This window comes from Siphateles boraxobius, unplaced genomic scaffold (assembly GCF_051911475.1).
Source record: "Siphateles boraxobius isolate OS27281-9 unplaced genomic scaffold, OSU_SipBor_1 65, whole genome shotgun sequence".
NCBI lineage: Eukaryota > Metazoa > Chordata > Actinopteri > Cypriniformes > Leuciscidae > Siphateles > Siphateles boraxobius.
Genome location: NW_027509192.1, coordinates 5,331,843 through 5,347,541, shown reverse-complemented (window position 1 = coordinate 5,347,541; position 15,699 = coordinate 5,331,843). Strand labels below are relative to the sequence as shown.

Sequence of the window (15,699 nt, the reverse complement as noted above, 5' to 3'; positions counted from 1 at the left end):
AGTATTGCAAAATTATCTGACAAAACATAGCAAGGCTTTTGTTGAGTTTGAAGTGTTGCTAACGCTTCAGGTGGGACAAAAGAAATGATAGAGGAACATCGCCATAGCGCCCTCTGTTGGTTAAGGCATTTCGATTCTCCGTTTAGCACCATAACAGCATGAAGAATGTGTTTATGCATTTCCTTTGTGGGAATATGCTGACTGACCGTAAAAATCTCTTGGATGTATGAGTTTAATCCCAAGAGGTCACTGATCGATATATGAATCATGAGAAATTCATCACTCTAATGCATTACAGAGGCTGGTTAGGTAAAAGTTTAATGGCAATAAACTAAAAACAGAGCAGAAAGCTTAAATTAACACTTTTATCTGCACAATTTCCCCTTTCTTAAAATATTTCCTTGTGTTCAACAGAACGGTTAGCCTGGCCAGCAGGCGAAGGCTTTTTGACTGGCTAAAATCTAGTGATTAGAGGGTACAAACCAGGCGTTTTATACACAAACACAATGTATATATTCATACTTTTACCACATTGGCCTTTCAAATCCAACATTTCTGGCTTGAAATTGAGCGTTGAACTGCATTTGTGATACCTAATGGCTAATACAACTTTAATGTGTTAGCCTACATACTGTAAAGCTGTTTCCCTCATCTTGTTCAATTCGTGTTTTATAACAGTAAAAGGAAAAAGAAAAATACTGCAGTTGAAAACACCCGCTCATTTGGTAGCTTACGTGAAAGTTTAGTTGAACAAATTTACATGACATTCATATGGTACAGTAAAAGATTATCAAATAAAACCTTGCAGGTACAAAGAAGGCCGTTTACCAGTTAAGTGGAGCTGATCGATTGTCTCGTTTTAAAGCCAGCCATTTTTTTCCCACTTGACATGTGCTTATAAAGTGCTAAGGATTAAAATTGCATTGAGGTTTACAAGAAAGAAATAAAAAAATCTGTGGGGTCTGTGAAGCCTTTAGTCACAACAAAACCATCTTTTCAGTGAAACACATTTTCATTTTCTCCTTCAGTCATTTAGGGATGGAAATGTGATTAACAAAACCAATAAATTAAAACAAAAACAGCATTTCTTTACGGCAATACGCTCTTTTGCACTTTCATTTATGGTGTGCTCACTAAAACATTTTCATATGCATCCCTTTTATTCATAAAAGGCATTTTGCGACCTTTTAAAAGAAGTAAAACCTTATGACTGTATTAAAAAGTCCAAGTCTGGTCCAAAAGACTTGTATCGGCTTGTCTGCTGAAAGTATATATTAGTGAGGCACATAGTAACATGACGGGGGTGAAAGAAGAAGGATGGAAACATGTAGAAACTTAGTCACTGCATTGCAAACTGGCATTTCAGTTCACTCACTTTGATTATTAGTATCTTCATTAGTCAAATGTCCTTCAGAGAGCTTTCAAAGTTGACTTTTACTGTCGATGCAAAGCCAGCTGTCTCCCAGCGTGACGCCACTTGCTGTTAGAAATTTTCACAGGAAGTCCGTGTGTGGAAAAAGTGCCTTATCCGACATGCACTGTTCCCCAAAAATCGTCCGCTTGCGATCATAGGTGAATGTGTGGGATGGAAGGCACTGTGCAGTACGCTGGCTGCTGAAAATCAGGTCACAGGAAATGATCAGTTTAAACTTCCTGTCCAGGCCTGATGCCCATCAAGACCACAGGTATGTGCTTCTAACTCTGTTTTACAAGTCCAAAACCAGAGACCGGCAGCCCTGCATGGAGGCATCGTGGGATAGAGGAAGAGAAGATGAAGAGGGGGCCGAATCAGCAGAAAAAGATCTCTCCGTCCGGGGTCATGCCTGGAACCACAGTGCTTGGAGAATCTGCAAAGACACAAAAACTACTTCACTTTGGAGCACTTTCGACAACATGAAAATCTCATTTGCAACACATCGAACTTGCGTAATGCGTCAAGTGAAAAGCAATACTCAGTGGTATAATTATAGTGTAGGGCGGGAGTTTGTTTTATGGATTGTAAAACGCTGATATATAAAGGAAAATTATTAGTCAGCCGATTATTATTGCGAACGTAACTGATTGTATATTGCTTATTCATGATTTTGTGCTAAATAAAATAATAGTATAATAATAATAATTATAATATAGAATAATAAAAACAAACAACCCCTTCCCTTCATTTTTTATATCAAATTAAACCTACAGTAACAAGCTTCACACTCAAAGAAAATCTATATAAAATTAATTATATTAAATAATACTAATGTAAAATAAAAGGATAAAGTTAAATAAATAATAAATCATCTTTAAAAAAATAAACCTATCTTATATTTCTAGAAAGATAAAGAAAATGTATACAAAATTGACTTAAAAATACATTCATTAAACAAAAACAAAAAACTAAATCTTCATACAAACAATGAATAAATAAACAAAATATTTGATAAAAGTTATTGAAACTATTTTAAATGTGAGAAGACACCACAGACTGGCAGGAGAGACATGCAACAAGCAAAGCATTGACTTCTATAGTATTTTTTTTCTACTCTGGAAGTTGGGGCCCATCAACTGTGTGGTTATCAATATTCTTCAAAATATCTTCGTTTGTGTTCAACAGAACAAAGAAACTCATACAGGTTCGAAACAACATGAGGGTGAGTAAATGGCAGAATTTTTGGATGAAGTATCCTTTTAATGTAAAGTAAAATGTGTTTGTTTGCGTGACTCCACCTGCAGTCTGGCTCTGCTGCCCTTTTCCCTTCTTCTTTTTCTTGTCCTTCTTCTCCTTCTTCTCCTTGGACTTGGCCAGCTGTAGCAGGCGGCTGGGGATCTGGCTCTGCGCCTCGCTGTTCTGGCCTTTCTGGCTTGAATTGGAAGAGAATGGATTGAGGTGCTTCCCTTTGCGTTTGGAGTCCATGCGGGACAGGAAGTCTCTGGCAGACGGGGAGGAGGACAGCTCCACCTCTGAGGGGTCGCGGTCCAGTGAACCAGTGCTCTGGAACTTTGAGGAGTCCTCGGACGTGGAGGAGGGGGTCCGGTTCTTCCTCGGTGCCTGCAGATGAGGATGCAGAACAATTTAAAAACGCTCTTTGGAAACAGGAAATTGTTTTTTAAACCAGAATACCTCTTTTTAGCCAAAACGGAAGAAAAGTTACTCTGACTGATTTTAGGTTTAAAATCATTTTGAGGTTTTAAGAAAAAGGAACTATATATAAGATGAAGATCAAGCTAAAAACAAGATGGTACGATTACATAATCGAATTTGCAGGCCTTTTGTTTTCAAATAATTACAGAACAGTTTTGTAATTTTGGGGCAGAATGGAAAAGATTAGTGATTTTCTCAACGAATCAATGTTACATAGTGAAAGTGTACTGTACCATCACAGAATAGTGACTTACAAATGCATCTTCAACATATTTCCATTCAGATTATATAGAAAACTGAAATGCTGATGAATTCTTATAATTATATATAATGATTGGGGACTGAAGCTTTGAAACGTCAAAAAGTATCATAAAACATCTGACTCAAAAGGAATGATTCAAATATGAACATGAATCATTCAGATATCGCTCCTCTCATGAACTGTCGTGAACATGCTAAAGTAAGATATAGATTTTAAGCAAATAATGACTCTTAAAGAACTATTAAATGACTTCAGAAGACTTGGAATATAAACTAGCGTTCAAAAGTCAGTGAGAATTTTAATTTTTTTAAAGAAACAATTTTATTCCGCAAGGATGTATTAAATTGATCAAAAGAGACAGAAAAGACTTTTGTTATGTTACAAAATATTTCCATTTCAAATAAAGGCTGTTCTTTTGAACTTTCCATTCATGTTCTATTCATCTGTTTTCAGCATTGATAATAATGAGAAATGATATAAGAATGATTTCTGAAGGATCATGTGACTGAGTAATGATGCTGAAAATTCAGTTTTGCATCATAGGAATAAATTCAATTTCAACTTGACTGAACACTGAACTTGAACGTCACGGCCGAGCACCACTAGCCTATTTTAGTAATCACACAATAACCTGACAATTTAATTTAAATTTTATATCATATTCATATTCTTTTTACTTTTTATGTTTTTTTATGGGGATTCCTGGTAAAATGAAGGTAAAAAATATTATTTTATATTTTAATTTGCCTTTCCACGGACCACCTGCAGTACCCTCACGGACCACTAGTGGTCCGCGGACCACAGTTTGGGAACCACTGGTGTAGTGAACATACACTATAGACAACTTTTCATATAGACATCATATAGACAACTTTTATGAGGCCCCAGTTCTCCTTCATTATAATTATACTGACCAGAATACTATGAACGACATGAGGGTGGGTAAATAATAACAGGATGTACATTTTCGCACGCTCGCCTCACCTCTGTTTGTCTGATCTGCTCGGCCTCTCTCTGCACTTGCTCTCGTTCTCTCTCCAGTTTCTTCTGGCTGTCTCTGAGCCGGGCCAGGTCTCTCTGATACTCCTCTTTTTTACTCTGCAGGTCTTGCTTCTCCTCATCCAGCTGTTTGGATCTCCTCTGGCCCTCTTCCTCTTGGCTCTGCAGCTGCGCCTCCCTCTGGGTCAGTTCCCGCTCACGCGCTTCCCACTCCTTTTCCCTGCGCTTCCTCTCCTCCGCGTGGGCAGCCTGTTGCTTCTGGAGGCTGGCGACCTCCTGCCGCTGCTTCTCCAGGCTCCGCTGTTTCTCCTGCTCGATCAGAGAGCTGGGCCGTGACGAGGAGGAGGAAGAGGAGGAGGTAGAGGAGGAGACGGATGGGTGACGTGAAGAGGGCTGGGGGCGTTCGTTTAGGCTGTGCCGTTGGTCCTCGATAAAGGTGTCTTGCTGGACGACAACCGCCTATGTTGGAGGTGAGAAAAGCAAGCAGTTTTAATTTGCACGCAAAGAGTTCAAAAGTGTTTGAAATTACACTTCAAGAACTTCAGATGAGAATATTAAAGGGATAGTTCACTCAAAAATGATTTGCTCACCCTCAAGCCATCCTAGGTGTACTGTATATGACATTCTTCTTTCAGACGAATACAATCGGAGTTTTATTAAAAAATGTCCTGGCACTTCCAAGCTTTATAATGGCAGTGGATGGCAACCAACAGATTGAAGCTCAAAAACGCGCATCCATCCATCATAAATGAGCTCCAAACAAACAAACAAATGTTCGTTTGGCCGGAAGCTATTTATTTTGCTTCATAAAGTTTTAAATATGAATGTTTATCCTACACAAACTCATCGCCTCGCTTCAGAAGACCTTTATTCACCCACAGGAGCCGTTTGGAGTTTGTTTATGATGGATGGATGCACGCAATCCACTGCCATTATACAACTTGGAAGAGCCAGGACATTTTTTAATATAACTGATTGTATTCGTCTGAAAGACGAAGAATATACACCAAGGTTGTATTTGTACATTTAATTTTCATTTTAAAGTGGACTATTCCAATGTGCAAAACCCAAATTCAGATTAAATAGGCCCCATATCTAGTGGCCACAAAGCACCTGTCCCGGGAAAAGGCTGATAATCACCCACTTAAGGTCAACTGTGTGTCAAATCTATCAGAGTGCTTCTTAATACATAATAATGCACTCTGCTTGATTACAAGCCCGCTAAATAAACCCCTGCATTTGTACATTTCTTTTCCTTCTGTCATGCTGGGGATGAGAGCTGCTGGCCTGAACAGAGCAGAGCTTGAAATAACAAGACAAAAAAAGAGAATGAGTCACCTGTAATGTGCTCAGCAGGTCATGAAGATGAGCGACGCTCTGAAGAACCTGCTGTGGGAGGATAAAAGGATTGAGAAAACGAAAGCAGTTACATCTATTTAAACTGAGATGCAGAAGGTTAGTCTACTTTTATGTTCCTGTATATATGAACCTTTTTTAAAATCATTTAGATACTTTAATATATTGTAATAGTATACAATGTGACCTGAGCTGTTTTCAAACAGAAAAGCTTACCTCGTTGTTCCTCTTGAGGAGGAGCAGGGGGTTGGTGTTGCTTGCCTGTGGGAGAGAGAGGCAGTCACACGGTCAGAATGATACTGTACATAAATAAATAATTAGCAATGTATGTGCTCATGGACAGAGACTTGCAGGCCCCTGGTGGATATACGAGTCTGTGATGACGGGTCACATTAATCTGCTGCTGTAGGGCAGATGACAGTCTTCATGTGTCCCCATTATCAAGTTACTATAGAGTTATGTCCTACGATGAGTGTGTGTGTGTAAACCTACAGTTCATCTTAGGTAATGAAAATATACTCTGATGCTCAGCACTTAAAGGCTTGAGCATATGGTGATGCACTGATGACTAAACATGAATCAGGTTGTTAATGGAAATACATCTTAGAACAGCACTTGAAATAAGAGTTTTTAAATAATGTACTTACAAAACGTGAATTTATTATATAACATTTTATTGTTATTATTTATATTTCATATATATATATTTATGTATATACATTAAAAAAATACATTTTATAAGTATGCACTATATATATATATATATATATAAACTGTGCATACTTAATTTTTTTTAAATGAATACATTTATATATATACAAATTAATTTAATTAATATCACAAAGATATTATATATATATATATATATATATATATTTTAATATTATAGAAAGTGTAATTAAAATTCATAATTTCTTTTGTCTAGCTAATTTAAAATAATGTTTTCACTTCATATTCTTGCTTTTTTCCATGTCAATTTCATGTTGCAATCCTGCTCTAAAAATCATTTTTTCTTCCCCCCATCACAATATTTCTTATACACACACAAAATTTCAAATAGTTGCCTGGCTTGAACCTGTTTGTACCTTCTTTAGAACGCTGTCTGACTCAGTCCTGCGAAGCTCTGCGGAGTCTTCCGTCTCCTCTCTGTCTCCATCTGCAGGAAATCAAACACATAGACAATCAGTCTTTCCTGGAACAAATGAGTGTCATCACAAAATGCTCTCTCTCCCACGTTCACACTCGTGGAAAACACACCCACCTTTACTCTTTGAGATGTTCATCTGGTGGCTATCAAAACCTCCAAAGGTTTCCGCCCGTCGTGGCAAAGTCACAGGCCCCGCTGCACATACGCCCTCCTGCACCGCCCCTCCAAGACTGTCGTTCACCAGAACCTGTAATGTCTCAACTGCGGAAAGAAGATTTCGGGGTTTTATGAACAACCTGATGCTTCTAGAACAAATCAAACACAAACTCGCAGCTCACAAAAAGCTGAGAGCATACAGTAATCAATACTCTTTCCAGTTCTTGACCTGCAAAATGAATCAGTGCACTCTAAAATGCAGTGCAGGAACATCATTTATTCAGTTTTCATTGTTGCTTTGCTTGTTTGTGTAAAGGAATGTTCCATGTTCAGTACGAGCTAATATAATAATGTCGATTACCACTGAAAATGATTTGTCCCTCATTATTGAAAAAAATCAATCAGTATGGAAGTACATTTTAGACTGCATATATAAAGCAGAAAAGTGAATTTTGTATATTTTTTGTTAAAGCATTCGCCTGAATTCTTCATTTCAGGATGTAAGGGCCCGTTTACACCTGGTCACTTCGTGCATTTTCTCTGATCGGATAGATATCTGATTGTGAAAAGACCAGGTGTAAATGCCCTCTGAAATGCTTTCGGGACAGATTTAAATCTGATTACTCAAACCACTTCAGAAGATGGTTCCAAACGAAGTGTAAATGCATCTGGTTGTTTAAGCCACATATGTACATTTTACTCCTTACAAAATAGTGAAAAATAAAAGTGTGAGAGCATGTATAGGCTATACGATATGTTATAGCCAGATATGACAGCGTTACTGCCGTCGCATACTGAAGCTCAAAACACAGTAATCTTCATTAAAAATAGTTTTTACAGTGCTGATTACAAATCAGATAGGTATTCAATCAGTAAAAAAGCATTAGTGGCCCTAATTTGTGTGTAACCAACAGTCATTTTTATGTTCAAACAGGTTTCCCCAATCACTGCCCCTACTGCTACAGGTCAGCACAAAGCCCCGCCCCCAAACTCGCACCGCAATGCACTGCATTGTTGCTATGCTAGGCTGGTCGGAATGTGCAAATGTATTGATAGTACCACAGAGCCATACAGCTCAGGGAAATATACCTAGAAATGGCTTACTTAATGGTCTCTGAATATTGATTTAAAATAAAAAAAAAAATGATATTATAATTCGTTACATTTCTATAGCGCTTTTCTAGGTACTCAAAGTGATTTATATATGGAAGGGGGAATCTCCTCAACCACCACCAATGTGCAGCATCACCTGGATGATGTGACGGCAGCCATACTGCGCCAGAACGCCCACCACACACCAGCTTACTGGTGGAGAGGAGACAGAGTGATGTCTCTAACCTAAACCCAATTAGTATATATGGGGATGATTAGGAGGCCATGATGGACTGAGGCCAATGGGCAAATCTGGCCAGGATGCCGGGGTTACACCCCTACTCTTTTTTCCGAAGGGCATCCTGGGATCACAGAGAGTCAGGACCTCAGTTTAACGTCTCATCCGAAGGACGGTGCTCTTTGACAGTATAGCGTTCCTGTCACTTTACTAGGGCGTTAGGACCCACACAGACCACAGGGTGAGCGCCCCCTGCTGGCCTCACTAAAACCTCTACCAGCAGCAACCTGGTTTTCTCAGGAGGTCTCCCGTCCAAGTACTGACCAGGCTCAACCCTGCTTAGTTTCAGTGGGCAACCAGTCTTGGGCCACAGGGTGATATGGCTGCTGGTGCAAATATTGAGAAACAATTTGCTACATTTATATAGTGATTTTCCTCACACTCAGTTTTCTCAACCACTACCATTTTTTTGTACTGAAGTCTCCCTGAGACTGTGACACTCACAAATTGAATGTGATTTGTATTGAAAAGCTTGTGTAACTGGCCAGGGAACATACGCGCAGGCTGTACTATGAGCTGATGCAACATGTTGCTAACACCCTCGAATTCAGTGAGTCATTTAAAAATCAAATTATGTTCTACATTTCAGCCCTCTAAGATTGCAATATTCATAAAAAACATATTCCCCATGTATCCACAGTTTACTAGCTGCCATATGCTTGTAAGACGACCACAGTGTTTTTTTCGACTTATATAATAAGCATTATATAACTGTACTAGTTGTCTCACCTTCCTTCAGAGCTTCGTTCATGATTGGTTCCCCTTTGGTGATGTCATCGGGTGTGGCCCTGAAGAGCATTCTGTTGTGGAGGCCGGTCTCGTCGGGTACGTCACACATGTCCCTGAACAATTTCACTTTCTCCTCCAGTAAATTCAAGATTTGCTCATCCTTCTTGTGCAGCTGATCTGTAAAGACAGTTATTCATTTTAGGATCAGCAACCTAAGATTCACTTTATCATTAATTTTGGGAGCAAATAGCAGTGTACAGTCCTCTGAACCATTGAATTTTCATGAGTTTTTTAGGCATTCTATTCACCTCAATTATTTTTAAATTGTAAACAGACTGCATTCATAAAGAGCAATTTCTAGTCAATGAAATATTATACAATAAAATACTGTATTCATTACAAATTTCCATTAATTTAAGACTTTCATTTCTGTGAAAAGTAATTTTCATTAAGATTCCTGGAAACATCTAGAAATATCAGGCCATTTTTATGTTCATAATAAAACTTTTTCTCTAAACCCAAACAAGCCATTTCTACAAAAAAAAAGTAAAAAAAAGGAAAGGAAAGGAGGATGGAATTCTGTACCTCTCAACTCTTTGACTTTGATTTCGTGAAGTCTTCGGTCCTCTTCGTTTTCACTAGGCACACCTTCATCATCATCTCGCTCCCTGGAGGAAATTGAGAGTCTGTAAAGAAAGACTACCAGCTCTCACAAATTGTGAAGTTTAAAGTGTCTTTAGTCACAATTATTTTATGCAAAAAATTGTTTTTACTTATCATTTACATTATTTTATCTAAATAAATTAAACATAAAACCCCTAAACAGTGCATTACAACATCATAATGTATATTATGAAAATATAGATGTATTTTAAAATGTTTAGATTCAATTTTACAGTGCTATTAAATTATTAGTTTTTAAAATGTTAACTTTAGTGAGCGTTTGATAATGGCAAAGGTAAAAAATAAATAAATAAATAAATAATATATATATATATATATATATATATATATATATATATATATATATATACATACATATACATATATACATATTCATACAGTATATATATATATATATATATATATATATATATATATAAAATATTGGTGTATATATTCAAAGACTCACATTGACTGCATGGCCTCTTGAATGAGCTGCATCCACGTGTTCCTCTCCTCTTTGGAGCTTGCATACACCTCTACCATCTCAGGCTTCTCAATGCCGGCCGTGATGAGGAACAGACCTTTCTCCTCATTGGCTACTTCCCTCAAGATGAGTTTCTGCAGAGAAATGACGGTGGAGCGCTGATCCTGAGAGTGGAGAACAAGAAGATGAGATGAGAGTAGAAAATCACAGTGTGGTCATAGGCCACAATAAGAAAGTGCCAAAGACCTAGATATGACAAATGTTCCAATTAAAACCAGCACTGACAGAGCAGCAGAGACATTACATAATACTAGATTGTTTGGATCAGCATCCAAACAACAAAGTGCAAGGTAAATATGTATTACTGATGAACACTGTTCTGGGAGTCACAATAAGAGTCATAAAGATAAACATACCAAAGAGGCAAATATGTACTTCTGATCTTTCTCCTGCAGGAACACAATCACATCTTTCAGCAGCAGAGCCTGGACATCTGAAGAAGAAAACATCAGATTAAAAAACAGGCCATGTTTGTGTTAGTGTGGGTGTATGTTTCTGTGGTGACAGACATGACTGTGTTCTGTCAGTGAAATGTCAAGGTTTTTTAATCCATTTTCTGTATTTTGAATTGAATAACTAGACTGAATAAGTCTAGTAAATGTGAATAAAATGTGAATGCAAATCTAGTCACCACAAATTTAGGTGGTTGTGGGTGGTTTCCAGGGCGTTGTTATAAAGATGATACGGTGCTCTGAATGGTTTTAAGCTTGTTGTTTGTGTTCTGCGGTTGCTAAAGTGTTGTGGATAGTTTCTAGGGTGTTGCAATGTGGTTGCTATGGTATTGAGAGTTAGGGCTAGGGGGTTATGTAGTTGCTAAAGTGTATGGGTAGTTTTTAGCATGTAGCCGTTTGTTACATGGTTGCCAAGGTGGTGTGATTGGTTTTGAGGGCGTTGCTAGGCGGTTTCTTAGGTGTTCTGAGTTTTTATTTAGTGTGTTGTTATTGTTATGTGACTGCTAAAGTATCGAAGCAGGTTGCAAGGTGGTTGTTAATCATATGCTAAGGTGTATATATATATTTATATTTTTTGCATTTGCTGTTCCCAGGGTGTTGCTACGTGGTTGCTAATGTGTTCTAAGTGTTTTTTAAAATGTTGCTGTTGTTATGTGGTTGCGAGTGCATTGCTATGTGGTTGCCAAGAGTATTTTTAGCATGTTGTTGTTGTACGTAATTGCTGGGGCATTGTAGGTGGTTGCCAGGGTGTTCTAGTGGGTTTTATCATGTTGATTCAGTTATGTAGTTGCTAGGGTGTTGTAGGTGGTTGCCAGGGTGTTGCTATGCGGTTGCAGTGCTCTGAGTGGTTTCTAACTTCTTTATATCTGCTGATATATTCGTTCACCAATGAGCCCTTTACACAGGTTCTCACCCTTGAGCCTGCCGGCTGTATTCTTGAGCTGTAGCGACCCGTCGTGAATTAACTTCTGCCCACGTAACAGATCCTCTCTGGCAAACATCTGCCCGCTTTTCATTCTCATGATGGACTTGCTGTCCGTCCGGCTGTACACTTCCTTTAGCTTCTTTTTCTTCTCATGCTCATTCACTTTATTGTCAACAGCAGCAATCACCTCTTTTAGCAACCTCAGACTTTGGCTTATGTCTGCATGGTCCTCCTCATTTTCTGTCATGAAACATGAAACAATATTACATGGAGCACCACAAATAAGTGTATTAAAATAGCCTGACTTCTATAGTGAGTAGTTGTACCTTTCGTGTGCTGCAGTATTCTCTGTAGTAACACAGGATACTTTGTGATTCTTTGTGTGACTAACAATATACACTCAGGAATGCTTAGCCGTCGGACAGCAGGGCTACTCATCTTTTTCTGGAAAATAGAAACAGATGTAAAACATGGGAGCGTTTCCATTTTAGAGTCTTGAGAAAGAAACAAAAGAAGGGAAAGATTAAACACTTTAGGCTACTTTTACAAACTAACATTTTTTACTATTTGAGAAATGTGCATAGGCAAAATAATTTGAGAAGCTACCTTGATGAAAGCTTGAAAACGTTTGTCTTTGGTGTGAAGCTCCTTGTAGAAGTTCACAGCTTCATTGTGTCTGCTGCAGAACTTCCCATAGACTTTCTTCATTCTGTCAGCACTGGAACCCGAGAACTACAGAGGAATAAAGAGTGGAAAAATGTTACGTTACTTGTACTAAATGCGCCAGACATTACAAACCAATGCCTTTCTACAGATGCTCCACCACAGGTTTGAGCCTGATCCTACCTGTGAGACCAGAACGTCGCCAATCTTTTGAATAACAAAGCCGCCCTCTTCGTGGCTCCCTGACTCTTTCTTCCTTTCGAGCAGGTGTGAGAAGAACTGTGTGTGCAGGTCCAGAACTTCTTCTAACATGGGAAACATCTTCTCTACAGTCTGGACCTCCAATTGAACCTCTCTCAGTAGTCCTTTACTGTAAACATCAGCCATGATCTTCAAGGTCCTCACGTGGTGCATTTCCGTCTGGATGAGCTCTGATAATGAAAGGGGTAAGAAACTTTACCATATGACCATACAAGTGTGTTAATGACCTTGTGAGCAAGGTTTGAAAGTGAAAGCAGAAGCTTTTTGGGAGGGTCTGCGGTTATTCTTACCGTAGATGACATCTTGCCTCTTGATAACATCCTTTTTGAGCGGTTTCAGGAATTTCTTGTCTACCGTAAAGCTCCAAGAATCTGCCTCCAGCTCTTTGATGTCAGCTTCAAATTCTCCCATCAACTGACAGTCCATCATCTCGGTACCTGCCGTACAAATTTATTATGAATAACCTTACTGTAAATATTCAATAGCTTGACTGGACTCAAAACGGCCTTTCCTTTGGTAATGTTAGTAATGATTCTAGTACAAGATGAAGAGACTTACCCTCATCGGTAAGAGATTCCGTGGATTCGGTGACTTTACTGGTCTTGTGAAGGGAGTCGGTAGACTGGGACAGAAACTTCAGAGTCTTTAGAGGAGGGTCTTCCATTTGTCTGAATGTGCAAAGAGCAGAATATATATTGTCCACTGCATGTTTTAATGCCTTACTGATTACATAAAACCATGACTATACAATCAAAATATTAAGTACACAATTCTTAAAGGTTTAATAATGATGAATTAAATGCAAAGGTAAAGAATAAACTAAAATAGATGAAATACTTTAGGTCCCAAGAATAAACAAAGAGGAAAACATGATTTTAAGAGCAATTTCAATATTAAATCTAGAAACATCTGTATTTTTTCAGTTAGCAACAGCACTGACCCTGCGATGTTATTAATGGACATGCTCTTGGACAGCGGGTTGCTGTTGAAAGACATGATACTGCTGGGGCTTTTCCGAGGAGGGGCGAGAGGAGCGGGTTGGTCATCGGGAACAGATATGACGGACCATGGACGTTCCCGTGCTGGGAGGGCTAATAAGATCAACAACAAATGGTCATATTTTTGAACGTTACAAATAAACAAGAAATACATAAAACAAAGAAATACATTATTGTGTGAGGAATTTACTTTTACTTCGAAGAGTGACACCAGGCGTCGAGGCAGAATCTGGAACGGTCTGCTGCTGTTTTTGCTGCTGAAAGAAATACTTTTACCTTTAATTTTTTATAAGGAAATAATTTAATCACACTCATGTGATATTTTTATGAATAACATCATTCAGGTTTGGAAAGACATGAGCACTGTAAATACTGACATAATCTTTATTTTTTTGGTTAAACATTCTCTTTCATCATATTATTCCTACAGTTTTGGTCATAGAACGACCATAATTTGAATACAATAAAGAAACTTATGAAACGCAATAATTCCTTTTTATGACAGTCATATGAGATCAAACATAAAAGTCAATGAATTACCTTCATTTTGACCTTAGCACAAACAGGAAGACTTTCTCTGCAACCTTTGTGGACATGTGCATTGCAATCTGAAAACAAACACACAAACCATACGGTCAGTACTGAATGCAAATGCCTTTATCCATCAGTTTAAAGCAATATTCCACTTTATCTCATTCAAAAGCAGATAGAATGAGCCTTAAGCTGTAAAACAGCAGTAAAAGGAATAAACATATGGAAAAAAGACGCACAGTGTCTAAGACTGACATTTCCTGCGTCCCCGTTCGTGTAGGAGAGAGTGAGATTAGTCCTGCGTGTCTCCATCTCTGATGTTTACCACAAATTTAGCTACAAACACTTAGGTTGAGTCACTGTTTATACTCATTTTCTCTACGAAAACAAGCTAAAATTGTGAGTTTCAAAAGTTAATTTGAATTAAAATTCAGAAACAATATGCCATAAGTGATTGGCTATTTAAAATATATGACCGATTTGATGTCATGCAGATTAACTATCAATGTAATGCTAAACAAAAACGCTAACTTTAATGCTGCTAATCCTCAGTCAAAACATACCTGCACGGATGGTTCTTTTACCTTTCTCTGTCAGTGTACTTTGCACCTCAAGACCACAAAACTACAGTTAAGTTAGACACACCCAAAAGAGATTTACAAGCTTTAAAAAAACACAACCACAAACAAGATTGAGTGGATGATCGCATCAAGGGGTGCTAGACCTACATGTCCGAGGGCATAGAGATTAGGATCTTTTCCCTGCAAGCTCACAACTTTCCTCACTCCTACTCAACAGCAAACCCCACACAGTCACGGAAAGTGACTATTTTATAAGAAAACAAGCATACACTAATGTGGAGTCAGTAAGATTGTTTTGTTAATGATAAAAACAATCATTTTATTCAGCAAGGACAATTAAACAGATCAAAGGTGACAGTAAAGACACTTACACGGTTACAAATTGTTTTAAATAAATGCTGTTCTACTGAACTTTCTATTCATTGAAGATATATCACTGTTTCCACAAAAATATTAAGCAGCACCACTTTTAACATTGATAATAGGAAATGTTTCATCATTATCATCAAATCAGTATTAGAATAATTACTGAAGGATCATGTGCCTGAAAACTGGAGTAATTGTTGCTGAAAGTTACATTTGAAAACTCATTAAAACAGGTATTTTAAATTGTATTAATATTTCGCAAAATTATTGTTTCTACTGTATTTTCGATGGTAAAATAGATTATTGAGTTGTAAGTAATGGAGTAGCTTTTACACTTTTCATAATTAATTTGCAGTGAAAGTCATGCTAGGACATTAATGGTTAATATTTTTTTTTACCTGCCTACATGGCCTTCACCAGAAAAGTCATTTATTTTCAGACAACCCATATTCAAAAAATATGCAGCTTTGCACATATCCAAGAATGTAAAATACAAGGCAATTTGTTTTAAATTATTTTTTTAAATTGTAATAATAATGTCTTTAA

At 37.8% G+C, this 15,699-nt stretch overlaps 1 protein-coding gene across 49 annotated transcripts in view; it reads right to left on the bottom strand.

The window, feature by feature from the left end:
• Positions 1–300: 300 nt before the first annotated feature.
• akap13 (A-kinase anchoring protein 13) overlaps positions 301–15,699 on the bottom strand; it is a 98,903-nt gene continuing 83,504 nt past the window's right edge. For 8 of the 49 annotated variants that reach the window (XM_077210377.1, XM_077210393.1, XM_077210374.1 and 5 more), the window contains 19 exons: positions 14,216–14,283; positions 13,866–13,932; positions 13,618–13,768; positions 13,236–13,345; positions 12,968–13,114; positions 12,600–12,847; positions 12,360–12,485; positions 12,080–12,197; positions 11,742–11,993; positions 10,733–10,809; positions 10,299–10,480; positions 9,752–9,852; positions 9,167–9,343; positions 7,006–7,152; positions 6,830–6,900; positions 5,961–6,005; positions 5,727–5,777; positions 4,374–4,847; positions 2,510–3,034 (listed from right to left, as the gene is read on the bottom strand). In XM_077210377.1, the coding sequence (XP_077066492.1) occupies positions 2,525–3,034; positions 4,374–4,847; positions 5,727–5,777; positions 5,961–6,005; positions 6,830–6,900; positions 7,006–7,152; positions 9,167–9,343; positions 9,752–9,852; positions 10,299–10,480; positions 10,733–10,809; positions 11,742–11,993; positions 12,080–12,197; positions 12,360–12,485; positions 12,600–12,847; positions 12,968–13,114; positions 13,236–13,345; positions 13,618–13,768; positions 13,866–13,932; positions 14,216–14,283 (3,122 nt within the window). In that variant the 3' untranslated portion in view covers positions 2,510–2,524. Of the gene's footprint in view, positions 1,848–2,509; positions 3,035–4,373; positions 4,848–5,726; positions 5,778–5,960; positions 6,006–6,829; positions 6,901–7,005; positions 7,153–9,166; positions 9,344–9,751; positions 9,853–10,298; positions 10,481–10,732; positions 10,810–11,741; positions 11,994–12,079; positions 12,198–12,359; positions 12,486–12,599; positions 12,848–12,967; positions 13,115–13,235; positions 13,346–13,617; positions 13,769–13,865; positions 13,933–14,215; positions 14,284–15,699 lie in introns of those variants that run through there. The other 41 variants (XM_077210396.1, XM_077210413.1, XM_077210385.1 and 38 more) reach the window with 18 other exon arrangements.